The following is a 22,415-nucleotide window of genomic DNA, read 5'->3' as shown; positions in this document are numbered from 1 at the left end:
AATGGTTCTCCGTGACTGTTCCTGTATTTGCCAAAAAAAATTAACACCTTCACTTGGGTTTGTGTTCTACTTGGACATTAATTAAATTACTGACACTTTTCACACATAAGTCAGAGCAGAATATAGCCCATGCCATTTGTACACAGGCACTTGGTGGGCCCGGGAGTCTCGGGCAACCTGCGAGGCCAAGGGAGGCCTCACCTCTGAGGGCAATCTGTCCAGAGGGATGAGTTGTGATGGTTTCAGGGGCTGTACATGTTTGTACAAATACGCACATAAGCCATCTTTGCTGCATATGCAGCTGTAACCAGCGGACAGGAATGTAATTTGGAAGGAGGGAACAAAAAAGATTGGCCACAAATTGGCCAGTCTTGGGATGAGATTGGTCAAAACAGGCAGGCAGTGGTGGCTTAGTCTTCATCTGGCTTACCATCCTCAGCATGGCAAAGAAGGGCTTTAGAGACCCGAAAGGTGACACCAAAGCTAATTTAAGGGTGTGATTTTTGGCCACAACATCCCCCGAGCTGCTTAGGGTAACGCCAGCAGCTCAGCTCCTGTTCAGCCCCAGGACTGAAGAGACATCAGGGCAGAAGTGTGGTGTAACACACCCACGCTGTCCCCCCATTCACGCCCAGCCCTCTGACTAATATTTACAAGGAATAAAGTAAGATTTTCCGAAAAACTCGTTTTTACCTGCAGGCTGTCTCCATGGACATAGATCTGGGCAACAGGGTCACTACGGATATAGATATTCTCTATCTTCTCCGGTGCAATATATTCTCCCTGAGCAAGTTTAAATATATGCTTTTTCCGGTCAATAATTTTAAGAGTCCCATTCTGTTAGGAGAAAGAAATGACAGCTCCCAGTAACTGGTAAACAGTTTGCTCTAAACAGTGCTGTTTAAATTATCAGAAAATGCTTCACTGATGCATTGAAATTATTCTGAAAACAATAAGCTTAATCCTTTGTAAAGACAGATCTACTTGGAAACTTCAGTACTTGAAAATTTATGTGGAATAGTAAGATTGACATGAGAACAAGCAGCTGGTCAGTACGCACAGGTAACCATTTCCCAATGTCTCCAGTGTGAAGCCAGCCCTCCTGGTCCAGTGCTTCAGTCGTCTTCTCCTCATCTTTCAGATAACCCTTGAAAACATTCGGTCCTTTCACACATATCTGCGAAACAGTCAGAGATGCTAATAAATTATTTTATTATTCTGCTGTAATTGCTAACAAGCTAAATAGTAATTCACTGATATTGAAATATTTTAAAGGTCGATTTAATGTCTGCGCTCCATGAAACTAAAATATATTGAGTTATAAAATTACCTATGAATGTTTTTCAGACTAGTGGATATATGAAGCAAGGAATGCAAAACTGATTTGTTTAAAGTTTATTTTCACTCGGCTTGCAGTTAAAAACAAACAAAAAACATTAAATTTAATTTCTATGCAATATATAAAAACAACAGCAATGTAGAAATCACAGCAATTCAGCTCTTCCTAGCTGAACTAATTAATTCAGTCTTAGCTTTTAAAGTAATCAGGCATGACATTGGCTGCAAGTACTGTTGTGGCCCTTTGCTAATGAATGCTTTGCTGCTCTGCTGGTGAATTGATGTTTTCCTACCCTCATGTAACATGCAATAAATCTGCAACCGTACACCTTGAAAAGGTAAAATGCTTCTGTAACCACACTGTGACTTAATAAGGGGTTAACTAGTGAGAATTTTATAGAAAAATGTGAGTTGCTACCTCTCCTTCTCCTTTGGAAGCAAAATAATTCAGCTCTTCCACATCCTTCAGTCTGATTAAGTTGCAGGGCAAAGGGGCTCCTACGTGACCTGAAAATCAAAGACTGCAAGTCACTTGTCAGCTCTCTTACATATATTTTATTTGCATTTCATTAGTAGTTGCTTGCATGGTTGTAGATACACTTGATTTTCTTGCAGGAATTGCATCTGTATGCAGAAATAATTTGGAAAAGGTGGAAGAAAATAGCTACCTGACGTCCAGTCACCTGGGGTGGTGAAGGTGCACCCAGCTGTGCACTCTGTTTGGCCGTAACCTTCATAGACCTGGCAAAGAAACAGGCACCTTTGAAGTAGCGTGTGCGGTTGCGCTGCTGCAGAACAGTGCTAGGAACTGTCCTGTGAACCAGCCCTGCCCGCTGCAATGCACAGGCACAGCTTTAACACACGGATGCTTTCCCTGGCCCCTACTGAATACAAAATTACCTCTACTTTACTATCAATCACCATGGCTGCGTAGAGCTGAAAATAGCGTGAAGACAAGTTCAGCAATTAGCTTTTAAGCCAAGAAGGATGTTACTCTGCAAGAGGGAGCTGTTGATGGGGAATAAAGTGCTATGTTTCTGGGACATTTTGAAAATACACCTTTTAATTTTTTTACACTTGGTTTTAGGCTCTTGAATGAGGCCTTTTAGTTGCCTGGGGCTTCCCAGTCAGAGAGAAATAGTGCAGAGGAGATCTGAACTGGGTTACATGGCCACCTGAAGATTACCATTCCCCGTTTATATATAGAACAAACCTCATGAAGTTCCTAGCACATGCACGGGCCTGCTTAATTGCACAGTCAACCAAATGCTGGGACAGGTGGGATGACTTGATGCTTTGTGCTGGCAGCTGCCTGCAGTGACAGCAGTGCCTGCCTGCCTGAGGCCACCGGCTGTCCCCTGCTGCCCGCTGCCCCGCCGCCGCAGGGACACCAGGCTGTTGAGGCTGCAAACCCTGCTGTCGTGACAGATGCTGGCAGTCCTGAGGTCCCAGCCCAGCTCCCCAGCTCCCCACGAGCACCCCCGGCTCACCTGGCACCCGAGGGCCGCCCGCAGGAAGCCCAGGACGGTGGGAGAGGCAGGGGCAGCGCCGGTCACTATCATGCGGACACAACCGCCGAGGCTCGCCTGCTCAACACCAGACAATGAAATCAGAAATACATCACAGATCAGTACAGATGGCAAAAACCAGGCATATTTCTCATGCAGAGCTTGCACACAATGGCCCCACTTCTGCTCCCTCTAGACCAGATTCAGCCGCGCTATGGAAATGTGAACTGACCCTGAATCTTGCCTCAGGAATAAAAAGCCGGCTAAATCTTAAAAGCAGTAACTTTGCCCTTCAGGCAGAAATAATGCCAAAGACACAGCTCTTGCTCTGTCAAATCCGTCCAGTGCTGGGGACGAGCATCCCTTGTGCCCTCACAGGAGCTGCTCCTGCCCTGGGAACGCCTCTGGCTCCGGGTAACCCCGGGGCAAAGAGCAGGCTCTGCCCCACGATGCTTTTCTTTGCTTATTTACACCCCACCATGGCAAACAGGCAGGCTCTCGAGCCATTTAAAATAACGCTCTCCCTTTTTAAGGCAGGTGACTTTCCAATCCTTGTGAAGGTTACTACACCCACTCCCATGTCAACTTTTACTTCTCCCCCCCACTTCATTTCCTTTTCTTTTTCTAAGAGTAAAACGAAGCAAGCACAAGACAACACAGCTCCGGACTGGTGCCGGGGCTCCCCAGCTCCCGGAGCACCCTGCGGCCCCGCTGCCCTCAGCACCACGAGCCCTGTTCTCTGCAAGCTGCCGTCATCTAATCCACAGATGAAAGACACAGTCAGTTTCTGCAGTTAAAAATAAAGTGGCGTATCTTCAGATAAGTTATCCAATTAAAAATGAAGTAATCAGAGCCTCCCAGAGCAGTACAGGGCCTGGAAAACCTGGTTTAAAGCTATTTTATTTTATCTTAATTACCAAGGGGGTGTATGGCACGCAGCAGGGCAGTCTGATTTCTTTCCCCTCTTGTTAAATCAAGATTTACACGTGCATTTTTCTCTACACCCTTATTCTTGTTTTCCTAGGAAAACAAGCCATTATCAATATGCCCAGCTGAAACCCATCCCTAAATCCAATTGTTATCTGTAAAGAATTCACAGAGGTCTTTGGAGCCACGTCCCTTCTATCAGTCACTCCTCCTTCCCCCTCCTGACCACCTTCCTGAGTTTCGTCCCTCTGGGAGGAGACAGGAGCAGCTGAATGCCATCGTCCCCCCCACCCCTTGTAGGGTGTGAGAAGGGAGAAACCCTTCACCTTTGGGGCACAGGCAGAGCCCAAATAAAGAAGGAAGAGCAAAACGCCCCAAGAGCAGCGCTACTGAGTCCATCGCCTGTCCGAATGCAGGCTCTGGCATCATGCTGTGCCTTAAACACAGCTTCAGACTTCAGAATAAATATATAAGCAAAAATGGAAACATAGCAAAAGTTAATGGAACAACAAACTATGCTTCATTTCCTTTTTCTACTCAAATTTTCAGTCTGCAATTTGCCAGTGAGCAGCAATTGGCCCCAGCTTGCTGCAGACAAGCAGATCACACCAACTTCAAGGAAAGCCAGTCGTTGCCAGAAGAAATGACAGTTCTTTGACTTAAGAATTACTTTGGAAATTCCTCACCTGTATTTTGTTGAAGAACAGCTTGTCCCACAGGCTGTCGTTTCTGATGATCCCATTTCGGACTTCTGCTTTTTTCCGCTTGGCGGCAAACTCCAGAATCCAGCGCTTCAGAGAGGTGTCTGCCTGGCTGAAGATCTGGGCGGCGGGAGGGAGAAAGCATCAGAGCCATCATGGTAGGACAAGACCTTCAGGGTCAGGGGGCCCAGCACCAACCTGACCTACTGAGTCCCGTCACTAAACCACGTCCCTCAGTGCCATCAGCACCTGCTCGCACAGTTACAGCTACACGGCTCTGCTGGTGCCAGCAGGGTACAGGGACGTCAGAAATACGGTTAAATAAGATGGCACTGTGGCTTTGCTGGGGGTAGGGAAGGAGGTACCCGAACTCTGATCTAACATGCCTGACTGTGGGGGAAAGTCAGCCCAGTAGCTTGTGCTTTAAGCCCATCTTTAAAGGATAAATCTTCCGAGGAAGAAATATTCCCTGCTGCTCAAACAGAGAAGATGATAACCAGACATCTTTCTAACAGAGTTTTCAAGACCATCTCTTTGTTTTAAAGAAATTCTGGATCCAGAAGCCAACCTCATGTTTACACTGCCTAAATCCTCCTCATCATTTTGCAGTTCCCAATTCTAAGCTGTCGTTGCCACCAGAAAGATTCTAGTTCCAAAGCCTGTCGACAGGCACGAAGCGTCTTAGTGCGTGCAGGTTTGACTGGTGTTGCCCTGCCCAGAAATCGCCTCTTCTCTGTCAGTGCCACTGGCAACCTCAGAGAGAGCAGGGCAAGGGTCTAACACAGAGGGGTTTCTTATCGACACGTCTGCAGTCTGTGCCACACCACATAACACAGACCCACAGATCGGAGCAGCTCTATCACTTACACGAGGTAAGAACCTGTTTGCAATAAGGCAGGAACGGCATAACCTGCTCAGGATATCCCCAGGACCGAGGGAATTCTTTCAGATATGCCCTAGAGGGACATAAACTTCGTTATTACAAGAAGAACAAAATTAAGCTCACCTTGTCGTACATCCTGTTTAACAGCCGCGGCACGACGGGGAAGATGGTGGGACGCAGAGCTTTCATGTCGTCAGATAAGAGGCGGATGTCTCCTTGGAAGAACCCAATCCGCCCCCCGTGGCAGTACACTACGGACTGTGACGGGAAGAAAAAAGACCCCATGTAACCTCTTTGCTTTTACTTCCCGTGGTACAGCATCCCTCCCAAACGTAGAAATGCCCTTCCTGAAATTCTGCTCTCCAGCGTGGCAAAAATGGTGCTTTAGAAGCATATATAAACTTTACAGACAATTTTGCACTGAATGGAAATGTACACACAGTTCTGGGCACTTATCAGAATTTCGGCATCCACCAAATTTGCCACTGTCTGGAAGAGCAAGGAGCCGAAGCTTTGGGAAGGGGTTTTCCCTGGAGCAGCCTGAGGTAGGGTCAGACCCGGGTCCGGACTTCACCCCTGAAGCCTGGACCTACCCCTGCAGCTCACAGCACGAAGACCTAATGTCGGTAAAGAAATTATTAAGAAACATTGTGAAACATAGTGAGCAGCAGACGGATTTTAGATGTTAATGCTTTAGTTTTGTTTAAACATAACGATATAGACTACGTTAGCAATACAGTGCCTGATCCTGTATCCCAGAAATAGGCGCCCACTTCTTAAAAGGTGCTTTGCTTGCATAGATAAAGAAGTTTCGTATTTGGCAAGAAAAGAGGCCACTTTTTCATCAGATGAGAGAAGAGCTGGACGGGCAGTAGAGCTGTGATGAGCCAGCTGGCAGCGGAAGGGCAGCCCTGGTAGCCAGTAACTGCCTTGCTAAAACTGGAAGGACACGGCTTGTGCACCCACTCGAGTGCATTTAGGGATGAGCATCCCTGTCCTGCTTGTACGTCCTCGGCCAGGCACCCACGGTGCCGGGAGCTGAGCCCAGCCCCACTGAGCTGTGCACCATCCCACGAGGCTGGAAGGGCACGGTGAGAGCATCAGCTCCCGCTGGAGCGCTCCGCTCCCCAGGCAGCCAAAGTGGCTAAACGTGCCTTAAGAGACACCTCAGTTTTCCTGTGCTGCACCCAACAGCCTGCCACGCTGAGCGGAGTGCTCTCGCTGCGCTGTCAGCCAGCGAGAGGCTCCCTCCCCGCGGACCCAAACCACAGGAATTTCGTACGTGTGATGTGGGTTTAACAGGCATCGCGCTGCCAAATCGTGTACTACACTGCACAGGCATGTGAATAAAAATAAAAAATAAAGGATTATAACATCACTGCGGGCTCACTGGGAATTGTGAGTGACGAGATGACTAGCAGAAACCTCTAACGAACAGATCTGTCTAATTTTAACTGTAAGTTCCACGAACTAATAATGCTGGCTAAAACCAGGGAAGCTGATATGGTGTTTGTTGTGCGGAATAATTTTGGGAATAATTTCTTAGCCCTTCTGAAAAATCTTTATATTAATGAGCTTTTTCAGCAGAGAGGATAAACCTTCCTTGTTTCTCCTTTGAGCTGCATGCTTTGCAGGGCTGCCCCTTTCCATCTGGCAGCATCCTGTGAAGGTAGGTGATTTCAAAGGTTTCTATTTTTTACCCCGTCAGATGACTTTTTAATAATTACATTCTTATTAGCTGGCAACAAGGTTTGCCTGAGTAGCGGTGGCATACTGACCAACTTGCCTCTTAAAATTAGGCTTTCAAGCAAAAATATGCCGGCTGTAATTCCCCAAATCTTTCGTGGGCTTTCAGTTCCAATTTGCAGGTGTGTTAACATGGCAGAATATATTATTTCTGGCACATTACTAAGAAGCGGAAGGCTCATATTCGGATGCCTGTCTGACTAGAAAGCATGCTTCCAGCCCAGAACAGCCCTCCCTAAGAAAATACAGAGCCGCAGCTGAATCCAGTCCCACTGCTCACACACTGCATCGGTTTTCAGCCCCCAGCTTTTCAGGCTGTAGGGCTGATGTGCTCCTCTCATCTGACCTGCGCAGCACACCAACCACAGCACAAATTTCACTTGTCTTTTCAGAAAGAGATGCAAGAAGCCAGTTCTGCAGGCTGGCGAAAATGATGGTGCAGAATTGGTTTTGCTCCCACCATCGCTGACCCTAGAGCGCTTTGCCAGGCTGCAGGCGGCTGCTGCCCGCTGACAAAGGGCCGTTTCCCAAACCCAAAGCTTGGGAAACGCTCCCGGCACCGCTCCGGCCCCGGCGTTACCACGTGGCACTTCTGGAGTACAAGCTTTTTTAGTGCTATGAGATATCGCTGGTTATTTAGTATTTTATTTACTTTTTGGTGTGGAAAAAGGCGATTTCCACTGACGCTAGGACCTTACCTGTACCATTCTCTCAAACATGTGTGCTAAAGGCAAATAGGAAATGTGTACATCCTCACAAGTGGGAGACCACTGACTCTGGAAGAAAGCACAAGGAGCCCCACGAGGCCTCGTCAGTTCAGGCAGTTTCTTACCTGTATAACTCTTTCAAACATGTGAGCCAGAGGCAGGAAGGAGATGAGCACATCGTCCTGTCTCGGAAAGATCACTTTCTGCAGGTGAAGGGCATGGGAGACAGAAAGGAAAGAAACACTGACAGGAAGACAACAAGAAAGTCATAAAACGGTAAAAAGAAAAATGGCACCAGAGGAGCAAAAGGGTACAGATCATCGAGAGAGGAAGGGAGCAGCGCACGAAGTGAAGCGTTAAAGCCACAGCGTCAGTGAGCTACGTTAGCGGGAGGAGTACAGAGCACGGAGATGTACACAGAGGGCAGCGGAGAGGCTCTCCACGGCAAAGGCACACCGTGTCCACACAGCTCGCTGTCTGCCACGAGGTGCTCAGGCCACGGTTTGCACTCTCGGCTGCGTGCAGACCTGCCGGAGCCTCCCCGAAATCAGCAGGGCTCCGTGGACACACCATATTTCCACGTGGCACAGAGCCCGTCAGAGATTCCCAGCATTATTACAGTCAAAGAGAAAAGATTCTCCACCCCCCCCACCCCGCCTTAGGTTAATCATTGATTTGAGGCAGGATATGTTGGATCACTTAGCTGCAGAAATTAACGATTTCTGTTAGTGTTTCTCTTCATTTTATCGATTGAAATGTGATTTTAAGTGCATTATCACTGCCCCACAGACAGGTGCAGTAGGGAAAAGGAAGGCAAAAAAGTTATGCAGTAAAAAAAAACGTAACCAAAGCCTTTGGTTTGCCAAGGTTTTAATTCTGTCTCAGAGGCTGGACTAAGCAGTGGCCACAAGAGCCTTACTTGGTCCATGCCCCGAAGGACAGCAACCTGTCTGCCTGCATTTCCAAGGCTAACGCTTGCCATAACATTATGGATTAGAAAAACTGAAAGCTTGATTACCCACTGACTTGCACCAAGGCCAGTGGTTAGTGGAAAATGGGTATAAAAGCTTTTGGCTCCTGGTATTAGCAGTTTATACCCACTTTGCATCTCCCCTGCTGTGACGGAATCGATACTCCGTGGCCTGGGACACGGCGGTGGACGGAGGAGCCCCACTTCCTTCCTCGGGAGATGTTTTACTGAGGTTAAATCTGGGCAAGTCAGCTTTGGGTACGCTCTCCCGACCATTACCTAGTGGAGTCAAACAGGATTGACCACCTGGGTGTTTTCAGCATCCCGATTTGTATTGGGTGTCAATCTGACCTGCAGATCTATTTATACGTTATTTCAAATTGGCCTCATTTTCTGCACGCGCAGTAATGTAAAACCATTAGCATCACTAGCTATGCTGCTCTTTTTGCACTGCTTTAAGTGCCCAGACAATAAATGGTTTGTTTTGAAATTGGACCGAAACGATGACATTTACTAGTATTTCACAGTTGGCACAGCTGTCCAGTTAAACAGATAAAATGAAAACAGCTTCATGGCTTTTGAGGGTAGCGTTACAATAAAGCTCTAACTTCACTTTTTTTTTTCCCCCCCATTTATGAAAACCGCTGTACTAAGCAAAATCAGCACAAAAATATGTAAGCCCCTTAGCTTTTGGTATCCGTATTTCACTACCTGATACCGCTGTCAAGTGTTTAGCACTTCTCTCGACTTCGTTGCTGCGGTCAGAAATTGCCCTTCCCGTGCGGGTTGGCTGCGGGCGTTTGCACCGAGGCCAGCAATGCCCTGGTGCCCGAAGCTTTGGGTTGACAGCCACACACACCAGACTTACGTCTGAATCTGATACCTTCGAGATTAATCAAAGAATCCCACTGCCGTCACTGAACACTGAATCCATCTCTGTGAGCCAGTCCTGGAAGACGCCAAGTTCCCTCAGCTCCCTGTAAAGTGGTTATCTTCCAAAATAAACGCTCCTGCCCTTTGAGTCTCAGAGACATCCAGGCATCAGCTTCCACTTGTGCATCTCGCTGCCTCCGAAGCCAGCCAAAGCTCCGCACTGCGAACCCCGAGGGCTCGCTGCAGCGAACACAGTGACATTTCGTACGACAAGTTACCGGAGTCACCGCCCTGCGAGTGCTCGAACATGGGAGCTCAGGGGGATTTTTCATGTCATGTGTCCAAGTTTCCTTACAGCGGTGGCCTGGAAATCTCAGAAAACTCGAGGATTAAGATAATCAGGCTGCAGTATTTCTAGCAGCAACCATAAAACAAACAAGGGGTACGCTGTGATAAATTGTGCATCCCACGTGTGCCCTGCTGCTTTACAGAACTGCCTGTTTACTATGAAAAACTAGATTCTTTATATTTGATAGGTACAAGCTGCATATAATTCTTTATATGTTTTGCTAAAGCAAATGTGCTTCATATACTGTTTCTAAACAGAACTTTACATGTTGCATGAACCGTATTATACATGTACTTGACCAGTGCTGTTTTGTTTTTTGTTTTTGTTTTTAAATGTATATCCAAAACTAAAGTATACTTTAATATTAAATTGACCATTCTGGTAAAAATAAATAAATCAATAAATATTTAAGTTCCCATACACATACACAATATGCAGAAAGCTTTCAAATAAAGACTGGGACATTGCACGGGCATCCCCAGAAGTGGACGCTGCTCTCTCAGGCAGCGGTCACAGCTGTGCAGGATTTGCAGGAGCCAGCATTGCTCCTCTGCAGCACTTTGCACCGTGCAGCCCCAGGGAGCCCGTGCTGGTAGCATGGCGATGTAATGCCCGTCAGCACTGCAAGCTCAGACGTGCTCCCACTGCTGTGAATTTGGCCCCAAGTAAGGGAAATTTGGCCTGTTATCCGCAGGGGCACATTCCCAGCCCTTGCAGGGACACCGCTCAACCCCCACGCTCCGCACACGGCGACATTCTCTAAGTCAGGGTATTCACCTCCGTCACTTTCAAAAAGCCCGAAAAATCGGCAACCACGTTCCCATGAGTCAGCATAGCACCTTTGGGGTTTCCTGAAAGGAAACAGAGAGGGTGATTTTAAAAGCCAGCAGTTCATTTCCAAAAGCTTTAAAAAAATAAAAAAAGGAAATTGTTAAAATATTAATTTTAAATGGACTTTAAAACTTGTGTAATTTTCAGTCATTCATGTGCAGTAACATTTACCAAAGGCAATTATTGCAAGATTCAGAAATTATTAACGTGATACTGCAAACACAGCGTAACATGAATATTTCTATTGGAGACACCGAACAAGGTGTCTCAGAAGCGAGGTGCGCACACGAGCGAGGGCTCCATCCACAGGGCCCTGCCCGCAGCACTGTGCCCTCCTGTCCCAGCACTGTCGCTTTGCATCACCCTCAAAGGGTTTACTTCAGAAAAGAAGGAATAGCTCAGCTTAAATAAAGATTACAGAATCACCCTCCCTCTGCAGCGTGTTTTTAAGCAGATTGCTTTAATTTGATCGCGCTGCTGCAGCCCAGCTCCTGCTGCACCGGGCGGAAGCAGAGCGAGGAGCTTCAGCTGCAGGCACCCTGCGTGGCCCCGGCACGGCGCGCACGGGGACGCGTGCCAGGAGCTTTGCGATGCTGCTAATGACGGATACAGCAGCCTCGGAAAACTGTAAGTCAGCCAGAATTTGCGTCTGGCTCCTGGCAGCGCTGAGCCCTGTGCCCCGCAGCCTCACTGACGCTGCTTCACACCCGGCACTGCAATAGTTAAATAAAGACCCAAGGGAAAATAATGATTATTGCACACATTTATTGCAGGGCATTTTGAACACAATACAGTTTACAAAAAATCCGTACTCGGTGTTCCAAGTGCCTTTGAATAATTCAGTCCCGGATCCTTACAGCTGAACACAGCGCACAGGAGGCTGTTTGGTCTCGCGTACATCCGTCTTCCTCCAACGCTCCCAGGAGGAGCTGGAGCCGGCGTTTCTGCCAACAGCTCCCACCCCAGCGCCCTGCACACAGGCTCGCCAGGTTGGGCTTTGAGGCTCTCATTTTCACAGCTGGGTGCACGCGGGGGTCCAGCAGCCCTCAAAACTCCTCGAACCAAGCGCCCGTTGTACATGCACGCTGACCGCCCAGAAATTGCTCGTGGTGTTCTGGCTGCGTCTGTGCTTGCTCAGCCCCAGTGGGTGCAAGCATCTCTTTGCCCGCAGGCGCGCTCAGCGCTGCTGTGGGAATTTCTCTGGTTTTGCTAACGGGCGGTCACAAACTGCAACTCTGGCAGTTCGGCCCTCCTGCGCCCTGACACAGCTCCGCAGGCTCCTTGGGAGATTCCTCGGGTGCTTGAGACCCCGGGCTCTTCATCAGGAGAAATCCAGAGCAGACCGTGCTGCCGCCAGGGAGGGGGAGCCTTCTGGGCCAGGGGATTCCTGTGAATTTTCACCCTCTTTAGTTCCTCTGGCTGTTTGGGAGTTAAGAGAATAGGCGCCCCTTGCCACGAGCCTTTTCCCAGAATGACCACTTCTGGAAGAAAAGACTTAATGGCACTGCTTGTTCTTTCTTAAAAGTCCAAGCCCCATCTCTGACACTGCTCTTAAGCTTGAGCTTCCTCATAAAGACACAGCTTGTCCGTCCTGTGATGGAAATGGGAGCACGGCGATCCCGGTCGGGTAATGGTCGGTATGGCAGCTTCTCTTTATCTCAGTGCCAAGCTGCTTTGCCAATTTGACAATGAAGAAACTTTTTCCACATTGCTAAATGGGTCTTTTCCAATAGCACCTCCAGCACTGTCTCGGTGCTGTGCTCCATCAGCATCTTGGGACGCAGGCGCCTTCCTCCCCCAGGGACCCTCCACTGCCAGGCAGCGTAGCTGGGAAGCAATTTTTATCCAACCAGTTACAGGAAAGTCCTTGTGGAAATGGCTTTTCTGGAGCAGCCGGCATGCAAAATTGTATCCTGGTGTTTTGGGGGCATCTGTGCACCTTTGGTCTGTCTGTGAGTGCCAATGATTTTTTGGTGCAACAATGAGAGTCCATCTTGTGCTCCCAGCTCGGAGGTCTCAGTGTCTCCCTTCTCCGTGAGGAGGCGTGTGGCCAGATGGGCCTAGCAATGAAAGAAAAGCATGCGTTCAAATCCACTTCTGGTATTTTATTTTACTTTTATTTTTATTTTTTGATAAACAGCTAAAATTGTTCCCAACTCCACAATGTCCACATTACAAACTCTACAACAAAGATTGGTTTCATGTCACACAAGTATACTTGGAACCCTTCAGCATTGAAAAAGACCTTGGGAACATGTTTCTTGGAATAAAATTCTAAATCTGGTCATTAAAAATGTCCTAACATGGTCTACATAAAAGCCAGGCATTTTACAACCAAAACATAGCATGGAAAATGGGTCAGAGCATTGATACAAGCCCTGGAAAAAAACAGAAGGTGACGTGCAAAGCCTTCCAGCAGCAGGGGATGGGGTGGTGCTTCACGAAGCTTCCCATTGCTCTGGGAGAGTTTAGTCTGCAGATGGCCTGCAAACTGGGGTTTGGGTGGGAGAAAGCAAGGGGCTCCCTGGCTGTCCCATTTCTGTAACCTCAGGCACAGTCCTAGGAAAAGCACAAAGCCAGAAACTGGCCCATGACTGTACTGCAAATAGAAAAGGGTTTTTGTTTTTTAAATTTAATTAGAATAAAGTCTAACTTAGAAAATAAAATATCAATAAAAAGATGCAACTTGAAAAAGTAATTCATCTGGACTTTAACATCAGCCCTCTCTTGTTAGGTTCCCACAGCCAAGGCTGGGCAGACAGGCTCCTTTCGCACCGTGCACTGCATTGTGCAGCCCGAAATGCACAGATCTCAAAAACCCTCCAAGTAAACTGAAAATGATGTATGAATGCAAAAGCAAACACAGCTTTTTAACACAAACTGAGCAGCAAGGGGTTGTACTTGATAAAGGCCACTTACCTGACTGCGATACTGATCTTCTCCCAGAGGTAGGCAATGCTTCGGGCTCTGCAGGTGTCAAACAGCACCTCCCGCCTCCTAAACCAGCGGGGCCAAATCCAGGGTGCTCTGCGGCAGGACCAAGCACCAGGCAGTCCTGAGATCCCAGGGAACCTGGAAGACCTGCTCCTGAGTCCCTAGAGCCCAGTCCTTCCCTGCGGGTAAGGGAAACGCGCTCTCCCAAGCGCTCACGCCTCGTGTATCTGAGCTCTGCTGTCCCTCTGTCTGCCTGTGTAACTTGTTGGTGGGTGTTAACGAGTTTGACTTCTTGAGAGAAGGAAGTTCCTGCAAGCTGCAAGAAAACCGGGGTGTGGAGAGAGGAGAAAGTCCCGCGTCTGCCCTGAGCAGGAGAACGAGCTGCTTGTCCTCCGCCAGGACGGGCCGGCAGCACACCAGCGCCAGGGCTTGGCCAGGGATGACAGTGTGTTTAGGAGAAAAACGGAAAGCTCTGGACGAGCATTTCTCTTTTTCAATGTCTGCAGAAGATAAATATCCTCCAGCCAAGTGCCTCGTATCTGCACTGCAAAACGGGAGGCAGAAACATGGGCAGATTTGCGGACAACCGCAAAATCGTACTGCCCAAGCGTGTGTCAGGGAACTCCAGCTGCAATCTATGGAAGCGTAGATATTCTCAAATACTAAAATACATACAAATATCATTGTCATGTCAGTATAGCAGCATGTTTGCACATATTAATGTGGTATTAATAACGAATTTGATGATCTATTCTATTATTTCATGAATAAAATGCCCATTCCTTACCTGTAGTGCCACTAGTAAAACAGACAATTGATAGATCTTCTGGTCGAGGAGGCTAGAAACATGAGAAAAAAAGAAAATCATATCAATCAAATGCGCAAGGGACAGTGCTAGAATGTTGTCATTGTATAAACATAAAGATCAAACCAATTATACTTCAGCTCTGCCATAAAATGCTTTCCTTGCCCTTGGCAAATCTCTTTTATCAGGTATCTTCAATTGACACAGACCCCATTCCTCCCTGATGATTTGCTCCATCTGCTTTAAGGTTGTGCTTTAGCATAACAAGACTTCGATGGAAGGTTTGCATCTCAGAATACGCACCAATACTTCTTAGTGCAAAAATTCCACCTCCTTAAAAAGCTGAGGTATCTGTATTGTGCCTGATGTCAGTAAGAGCATTTGTTAGAAATATGGCCACGCAGGAGACAGTAACAAACAGTGTTTGCTGTTCCTAGGGTTTTGATATCAGCCATAACTGATATTTCAGCATTCTAAAAATGTGCTTTTTTTTTTTCTTTTTCTTTTTTTTTTTTTCCTACTTGTGATCATCTAGCCACCATCTCCACCCTGCCACTAGCATTTTTAAAGGCACTGTCAATACCCATGGGTGTCTGGGAAAATTTAGTTCACCGACTTCCAGATAAATGCTGGAAAAGTGTGGTTAGCCACAAGAGGGGACAGCTAGCTGAAGCCGCTGAGGGCTCACATTCCCAGTAGCATCTCTGCGTTCTCAGCACCACCGTGCGTGCCATTTTGGGTCACCAATGATTAAATAAATGGCCTGAAAATTAGAAGCCTCTTCTGAAAGCTTTGTAAGAGTGTGAGCACCCTTGGTGAAAATATCAATGCAGTTTTCCAAAAAGATCCCGCAGAAATATTGCCAAGTACTGTTTCTGAGTGAAAGGCACCCCGCCACAAAGCCAGTGCTGCAAACACGTCCCACGGGTGCCACCGGGGTAAGGCAGCGGAATTAGCGTGGCTTAACACTGGCATTTAATTACTGTCCTGCTAACACGTTCAGCAAGGATGAATTATCTCATTTAAGAGTCCCAGACGGAGCATATGAAGCAAACACCGCACATCTCCAGCGTACAGCACTGCCAGACCCTGAGCTCCCCGGCTGCCTTTGCAAAGGGGGGGTTACAGCACACTGCCCTGACCCACGCACGCCTGCGTCTGCCCAGAGCAAGCTTGCCCCTCGTTTGTTAGGTGAAATGAGTTTGCCATGGCCAGTGCAATCCTGAGTGGGAAAGCCAGCATGACAGCACTCACCACAGGCGCATGTCGACTCTCCCGGCCGCAGTCCTGAAAGAGATTACAGTAACAAAAATGATTTCCACTACAATTCATGTGGTGTAACCCACTAGCTAATAATCTGCAAACCACTAAGGGAGAGCGTGAGCCAGAGCAGAAATCTTTGTGGCTAGCACTTAGGTCATTTTTTGTGTCCAAAATTTCTTGCGTTAACTGCAAAGATATCCCTGGATTCAAGCAGTGCTTGGGCTGGTTGAGCTGGAGCCAGGCTGTTTCATAAGAAGTGTGAGGATGTAGGCCTACATGGAGGAGGACTGTGTCTCAACCAGGCTCAAGGAGCAGCTGATGTCTTATTTGAGTAGGGAAGTTTAAAATACTGGCTATCCTGTCAATAAGGGATAATACTATGAGGAACTGCACTGAGCCACGCATCAATATTAACAGCCACGAGCCCCAGCTGCTGAACCTCTCATGCAGTTCACAAGTCCCAGCATTTTTTACTGCCTCTGTGCAGAAAATACAAAGTGCATGAGAAGGAGGGGGAAACCAGGCTTACCTCCACCTCCTGCATGGTCTGGATGCGGACCCCACAGCGCCTTCCCCTCTCCATCAGCTCCTTCTCGAATGGGTCCATCAGGATGATGGAGCTGAGACCCGGCGTTTCTCTCCTCTCCACGTGGTCGAGGAGCGTTCTGGCTTTTTCAGGTTTGTCACAAATGACCGTGGAAATGTCAGCTGGAAGGAAAGCAGCCAAACAAGTTGTTTTCAGTAAATCTTTTTTTAACACAAGACTGGCTGCTTCCTCATAGCTAACATCATGTCAATGTTAGTACTCACTTTAGGTTCACATCAGAGCTCCCAGAATATAACATATTTCTCTTAGAAAACCATTGCAATTTTAGCTAACATAAATCAAAGCCGAAGCTGTAGCTGACACCAAGGAGTATTCTGGGATTCAGTTCAAAATGCCAAAATTGCACACCACGTGGGCTAGGAAATCCAGGAGGCAAAACGTGAGGAAGTGCAGCAGTGGGGAGCCCCACAGCGATTCCCCCCACAGCTGAGCACAACCAGGCATGGGAAACATGGGGGGCAGCCCTGACCTGGTGTGGGGGCACGGCGGCCCCCCCAAAACCTCTCCAAGTGACTTCAAGATACTTGGTGAGTGAAACCACCCGTCTTTCGGAAAGCAGAAGGAAACGGACCATTCCAAGCAACAAAGTCGGTTTCTGAGAAGGTTACGTTAATTTTGTTTTTACCTGTGTTGACGATGTAACGAATGGCTCCGGGACCCAAGGTGTCATAGAGGGGAACCACCACCATGGAGTAGGTGTAGCAAGCCAGCTCGGAAATGATCCACTGCCGAAGGGCATCAAAGCACAGAGGTGAGAAGGGGGCAGTGGGAGCAGATTTAACACACTTGAGAGCGAGCTTCAGACATAAAGCAAGCTCACAAGAACATTAGTAAAACAGCGTCGAGTTAAAACAAATCTCACCTCTGGGCGGTTTTGAGCAAAGACCCCGATGAACTGCTTGGTGGATGGCTTGCAGCCCTGCTGCAGCAGCCCCGAGCCCAGAGCTTCTGCTCTTTCTGCCACCTGGAAGTCGGAGAGAAAAAGGTACACAAAAAAGAGGAACACAAGCAGCAGCAATTGAAGAGAAGGCTTAGCTGTGCGGGCAGGCTCTCACATTACTGCATTGGCTGTCTAAAAGCCCAATTTTTTACTTTATTGCTAGCCTGCGGCGCCTGTTCACCCGTTCCTCTGCCACGAAGGGCGAGAGTGCCAGGGGACGAGGCTCCAGGGGGGGCTCACTTCCAGCTCACCTCTCTGTATGACAGCCACTGGTACGGCTGCTTGGGCTTCCTGAACCCCAGGCAGGGGCCGTTTTCTGCAAGACACAAGCAGAGACGGCGGAGTTAGGGGACAGAGCTGGGAGCTGGTGCCCAGTGTCGTGGGGCTGCAGCAGAGCCCTGGGAGAACAAAGCCATCGGTACCGGGCTCGGCTCTCGCTGCTGGGACAAAGCTCACAGTGAGCACCATCGGCCCGAATGCCAGCTCCTGAAGCTTTCGTTGCCTTTTGATATCATGGCTTCAAAGTGAAAACTGCTATTTTTAACACAGCCACTCTGGAAGAAGGGCAAGACAATACACGGCGCTATGTGACAGGAGGAGTACTTGAGAAGTTTAATTCATCGGCTGACTGTACTTTCTGCACAAAATCCACCCCTCTGTGCACCTACTGAGTTACTGATTTACCTCTGTCTCGTGGGGTGGAATATTTGCGTTCTGCTGAGGTTTTCGGTGGTACCAAAAATAACTGCGGTAATGACACCGGTGTGTTCAGCAAGGTGGGACATCGCAAGCAGCAGACACGAGTGGTTATGATATAGCAGTGAAGTCCTCCTGGCTTTTTGGAGTGGGAAATTCATCCCCCCGCTGTGTGAGAGCTCTCTGGTGGTACCATCGCTCATGGCAAGGTGTGATGGACCGAAACACCACAGCCCGCTTTCCCAAGAGCTTTGGGCACAGCCCCTTGCCCTGCCCCATTGTGGAGTGACATGTAACCTGGATGGATAATTGATGAAAGGGCAGCAACAGGCAGAAATAAACGGCAGCTTTTGCAGCTGAGCTCTGTTGGGGTCCACAGATCGACACCCAGATCTGCCTCATTTAATATATCCAGAAACGTTCTGGAAATGAATCATGTATGATGAGCTTTGCTGACGGAGCAAAACTCAGGGCATTAAGTTGTCTGCCAGTGGCAGCAAAAAGACCTCGTGAGACTGAACAGTGAAATTCAATGGCGTTAAATGCAAAATAACGCACGTTGCAGACAGTAACCCTGATTACAGATCCCTAATGACTACTTGTAAATCAGTTATTCAGTTACCAGTAGAAGAGACACTGAAGCTCCTGGGGCACCTAGGGCCAGGTAAGCGCTGCGGCCCTCGTGGCCCAGCTCCCACGGATAACAGTGCTGCAAAAGGCAGGGAGGAGTGGGATAGGAGCAAAACTGCACCCAGATGTGGGGGCACCCTTCTGACCTTTTACGCCTCCAGCTCCTCAGGACTCTACACTCTTCTAGCCTCCAACAGTCTCCGTGGGCCTCCCACAATTTTTCCCCTTCCTACACTATTTGGGCTTTAAAATCATTCTTGGCCTCCCACGTTTTGGGCCTCTGTAGTCTTTCAGTGACCAAAACGTTGGGGCCTCATACTCTCATTAGGCCTCTAGGCTTTTTGGGCCTCCCACAAGCTCTGAGGCTCTCCCCTTTTCCTTCCTCCCCACCACCATACTCTCACCGGAGATGCTGAATCCCCTCCTGAAGACCTCGTACATGGTCCTGGCATCGTCGTAGTAGTGCGTCAGCAGCTGCGGGCTGTCCCCGATCACCGACCGGCGCGCCCCGTCCAGGCCCTGCGTGACAGACGACATGGCACCACAACACGACACAGCCCTCAGCACCGCCTGGCGGTGCCTCTGCATCCATTGCTGTGTTCCTGCCCTGGCACCCAAGGGTGCCGGAGAGGTGTGACGTGAACCACAGCACCCATGTAACATGGGGAACCGCATCCCAGGGACGAGAACACGACCCTGCTCGTCACCAGAGGAGGTGGCTGCTATTTCCCAAAGAGATCCAAGAAGGAGTTCTAAAATCGCCAGATAACATGGGGGAAAAAATAAAATAAAAAAATAAAAAATATAAATAAAAATAAAATAAAAATAAAAATAAAAATAAACTGCTGGGCTCAAATTATGCTGGATGGGGCTGAGACGTTTGGGCTGGTGAGGATGATGGAGTGGGGACACCCTGGGGGGAGCAATCGCTCCAGGCTCTGCAGGTCCCCAGAACCACGGGCACCTTGTCAAGGACATCCAGACCAAAAGGAAGGACATAAAGCAAGCTCAGGCCACCAGGAGATAACGGTAGGAAGATAAAACCAGGGCTGACGCCACAGGCAGCCAGATAAGGAGGGAAAAGACAGGGAGCAGTTCCTAGTGACTCCCAGAGGTGGGGCAGGACGGACGAACAGATGCCACCATCGCTGTCAGACAGCAATTGAACAGGGACAGCGCTGCGAGTAGGAAGGGAGGCTCGGTAAAGCCCCATCCACAAGGGGAAACTTTCTGGGAAAATCTAAATTCCTCCTGCCCTTTTAAAAAGTTGTTGGAATTAAAGACAGCAAGGTTTCACAGGGGACACAGGAGAAGACTTTGAATTATCTTAGAGTTTCAGACATGAATTTAAGTTGAAACGATTTCCAGAAATATTTCTCCTCCTTAAAACGGAGCAGCTTCATTAAACTTTAAGGCCTCTTAAAAGCATGAAAATTAATAACTCCTCAGCCTCACCCATGGATCTGGGTATATCTTCTCATTATTGCAGAACTCACAGCAGCCAGCACAAGGAAGAGGAGCTGACCGAGAGCTCTTAACACTCTTGTAGGGACAACGGGTTGTGGATGTGTCCCTGTAAATGTGCTGCTGTAATTTTCAGTCATTGGAGGTAAAGCAAAGTTAAGATCAAAATGTTACTGAAAATTTAAGTGAATAGATTAGTGGGCTGGATTCTAGTTTTTCACTTTACAGAAAAAGGTGAATTAGGGAGTGAAATAATCCTTGGCCCAGCGCACAACGCGGCTAATTTCCGGATGAGGTTAGAGAGCTCAAAATGAACAAAAGCACCTCCCAGCACCCGCTGGGGTCCCAGCCCCGGGCCCGGTGGAGGATGGAGGCACCTCTGGGTGCCTCTGGCCTGGCCCCATTCCCCCGGCCCACAGCCAGGCGGCTGCTGGAGGCCGAGGAGAAAACCCCAGCACCCCTCTGGGTACTGTGCCAGGGCTCCATCGCCCGCAGAGCACAGAAGTGCTGCCTGGACGTCCCCCCTTGCAAACCCCGGGTGAAATCCAGCCTCCCCCGTGCCACCCCAGCCTCACCTCGACCTCCTCCGACTGCATCCGCAGGTCGCAGGGCGGCTTCACGGCCTTGGGCCGGCTGGCGAACCAGTAGGCCACGACGGCCGCGAAGGCACCGATGCCCACCAGCGCTGTGGTGGGCAGGTTGCGGAAAAACTGGCTGAGGTCGTCGAACTCGGGGAGCCGCAGGCTCCGCAGGATTTCCTGAGCTTGCATCTTCTCCACGAGCGACACGGCAAACTCTGCAAGAGCCAAGAGGGGAGCCTCTTCAGGCGCTGCCAACGCACCGCTCTGCCGCCTCGTGGGGCTGCCCGCCAGAAAATAATTAACGTGAGGAGAACAGCGTCCACGGAAGAGGTGCGAGAGGAGAGGGAACATCCCTGCGAGATCTCTAAAGGACACCTGAGCACCGGCAGCACAGCCACGTGGTTACCGCAGCAGGACCCGGCTAGGAGCGTAGCTCGGGGAGCCGAGCCGTCCTGCACAGGACGTTGGGGTCGGGCCATGCGGTGCCACCTCCAGCCACCGGCACACGCAGAGCAGGGCACAGCCAGCGCGCCTCGGAGCACAAAACGCGGTGCAGACACGCTCCCAAACACCGCTTTCTTCGTTTGTGCCAGCTTCGCATTCTCAGCTTCGAGCTCCTTATGGTTTATGTCAGGCTAAATTATAGGTGATTCGAGCCAAAGAGAGTTTCACAGCATCGCTTCAAAGTTTCCTGGAAAAAAAACCACCCGGGAGTGCCGGCTGGGGATAAGGGAGCGCCGGGTATCAGGCTGGGCCCAGGCACCGCCGGGTTCCACCCTGCACCGCCCCGGCTGCTCCGCAGGGACTGGGGGGCTCATGGCAGGGCCCCCCCCTCGGGCACAGCCCTGGCATGGGAGAGGATCACACCTCGGCTGGTGGCAGGCAGGCGAGGGGACAAGTTTTGGGGCACAGGACGGCAGTACTTTGCTGTCCCCTGCCTGCTCCCTTCGTACCTGCCCGTGTGGCTTTGCTGCGGGTACAAGGAGGGCAGCTCGGCCAGGCGAGGCCGTGCTCCAGGGACTGGTGGTGGGGTGCTGGGTAAACACGAGGCATTTTAAATAACTTGTATGTGCAGTAACAGCCCTGTATCAGCTCCCTGCCAGGGAGCCTGTAGCAACTGCCAGCCCTGCGAGAGACAAGCCAAGCAGATGCTGCGGGGGGGGGGGGGATCCAAACAGTTAAGGTTTCCTGTTAAGCCCCACAGCGCTATTTATGACTTTACCAGCAGTCAAGATCTTAAAGAAAAAGCTTTTCTGCCACGGGAACCCGGGCAGCCCCTTCCCCTCGCCCTCTGGTCTCGCTCCAGCTCACAGAGGCACCGAGTGATGAATGGAGGGGCTTCGCCCCCACGGGGCCCGGGGCCCCCCGCACAAAAGCACCACTGACGTTAACACAAACCAGCTTTTTTCCTCCTGGGAACAGTGTCTGGGACATGCTGAAGGTCAGGACTACCCGCTCGCAGCCCTTCCCCGTATTCATGCCGAGTGAGCTCCGGAGGCTGCCTTGTGCCAGCCCGCAAATGGACCCCCCTGCACCGGGCTGTGGGGGAAGTTTTCAATTTTGTAGAGCAAAAAGACACAGAGAACAGCTAACCTTGCCAATTGGGCTAAAGGTGGGAGCAGCATCTCTCCCTTCTGTGGGCTCTGGCCCAGTCCTCCCCAC

The 22,415-nt window shown here is 49.4% G+C and overlaps 1 protein-coding gene across 2 annotated transcripts in view; it reads right to left on the bottom strand.

Annotated features, from left to right (window-relative positions):
* The window catches only part of ACSL6 (acyl-CoA synthetase long chain family member 6), a 50,904-nt gene that overhangs the window by 7,960 nt on the left and 20,529 nt on the right, over window positions 1-22,415 (bottom strand). Inside the window, exons 2-18 of one of the 2 annotated variants that reach the window (XM_083799242.1) lie at window positions 20,748-20,968; window positions 19,113-19,227; window positions 17,634-17,698; window positions 17,305-17,406; window positions 17,068-17,167; window positions 16,365-16,543; window positions 15,827-15,859; window positions 14,555-14,606; window positions 10,780-10,853; window positions 7,936-8,013; window positions 5,481-5,615; window positions 4,460-4,594; window positions 2,829-2,924; window positions 2,007-2,079; window positions 1,757-1,845; window positions 1,061-1,177; window positions 694-837 (exon numbers count right to left, since the gene is read on the bottom strand). In XM_083799242.1, the coding sequence (XP_083655368.1) occupies window positions 694-837; window positions 1,061-1,177; window positions 1,757-1,845; window positions 2,007-2,079; window positions 2,829-2,924; window positions 4,460-4,594; window positions 5,481-5,615; window positions 7,936-8,013; window positions 10,780-10,853; window positions 14,555-14,606; window positions 15,827-15,859; window positions 16,365-16,543; window positions 17,068-17,167; window positions 17,305-17,406; window positions 17,634-17,698; window positions 19,113-19,227; window positions 20,748-20,968 (1,808 nt within the window). Of the gene's footprint in view, window positions 1-693; window positions 838-1,060; window positions 1,178-1,756; window positions 1,846-2,006; window positions 2,080-2,828; window positions 2,925-4,459; window positions 4,595-5,480; window positions 5,616-7,801; window positions 7,880-7,935; window positions 8,014-10,779; window positions 10,854-14,554; window positions 14,607-15,826; window positions 15,860-16,364; window positions 16,544-17,067; window positions 17,168-17,304; window positions 17,407-17,633; window positions 17,699-19,112; window positions 19,228-20,747; window positions 20,969-22,415 lie in introns of both variants that reach the window. The other variant, XM_083799243.1, reaches the window with a different exon arrangement.

Source organism: Anser anser, assembly GCF_964211835.1.
Source record: "Anser anser genome assembly, chromosome: 14".
NCBI classification, from domain to species: domain Eukaryota; kingdom Metazoa; phylum Chordata; class Aves; order Anseriformes; family Anatidae; genus Anser; species Anser anser.
The sequence above is the reverse complement of the archived record's forward strand: the minus strand, read 5'-3'. Positions and strand labels throughout refer to the sequence as shown.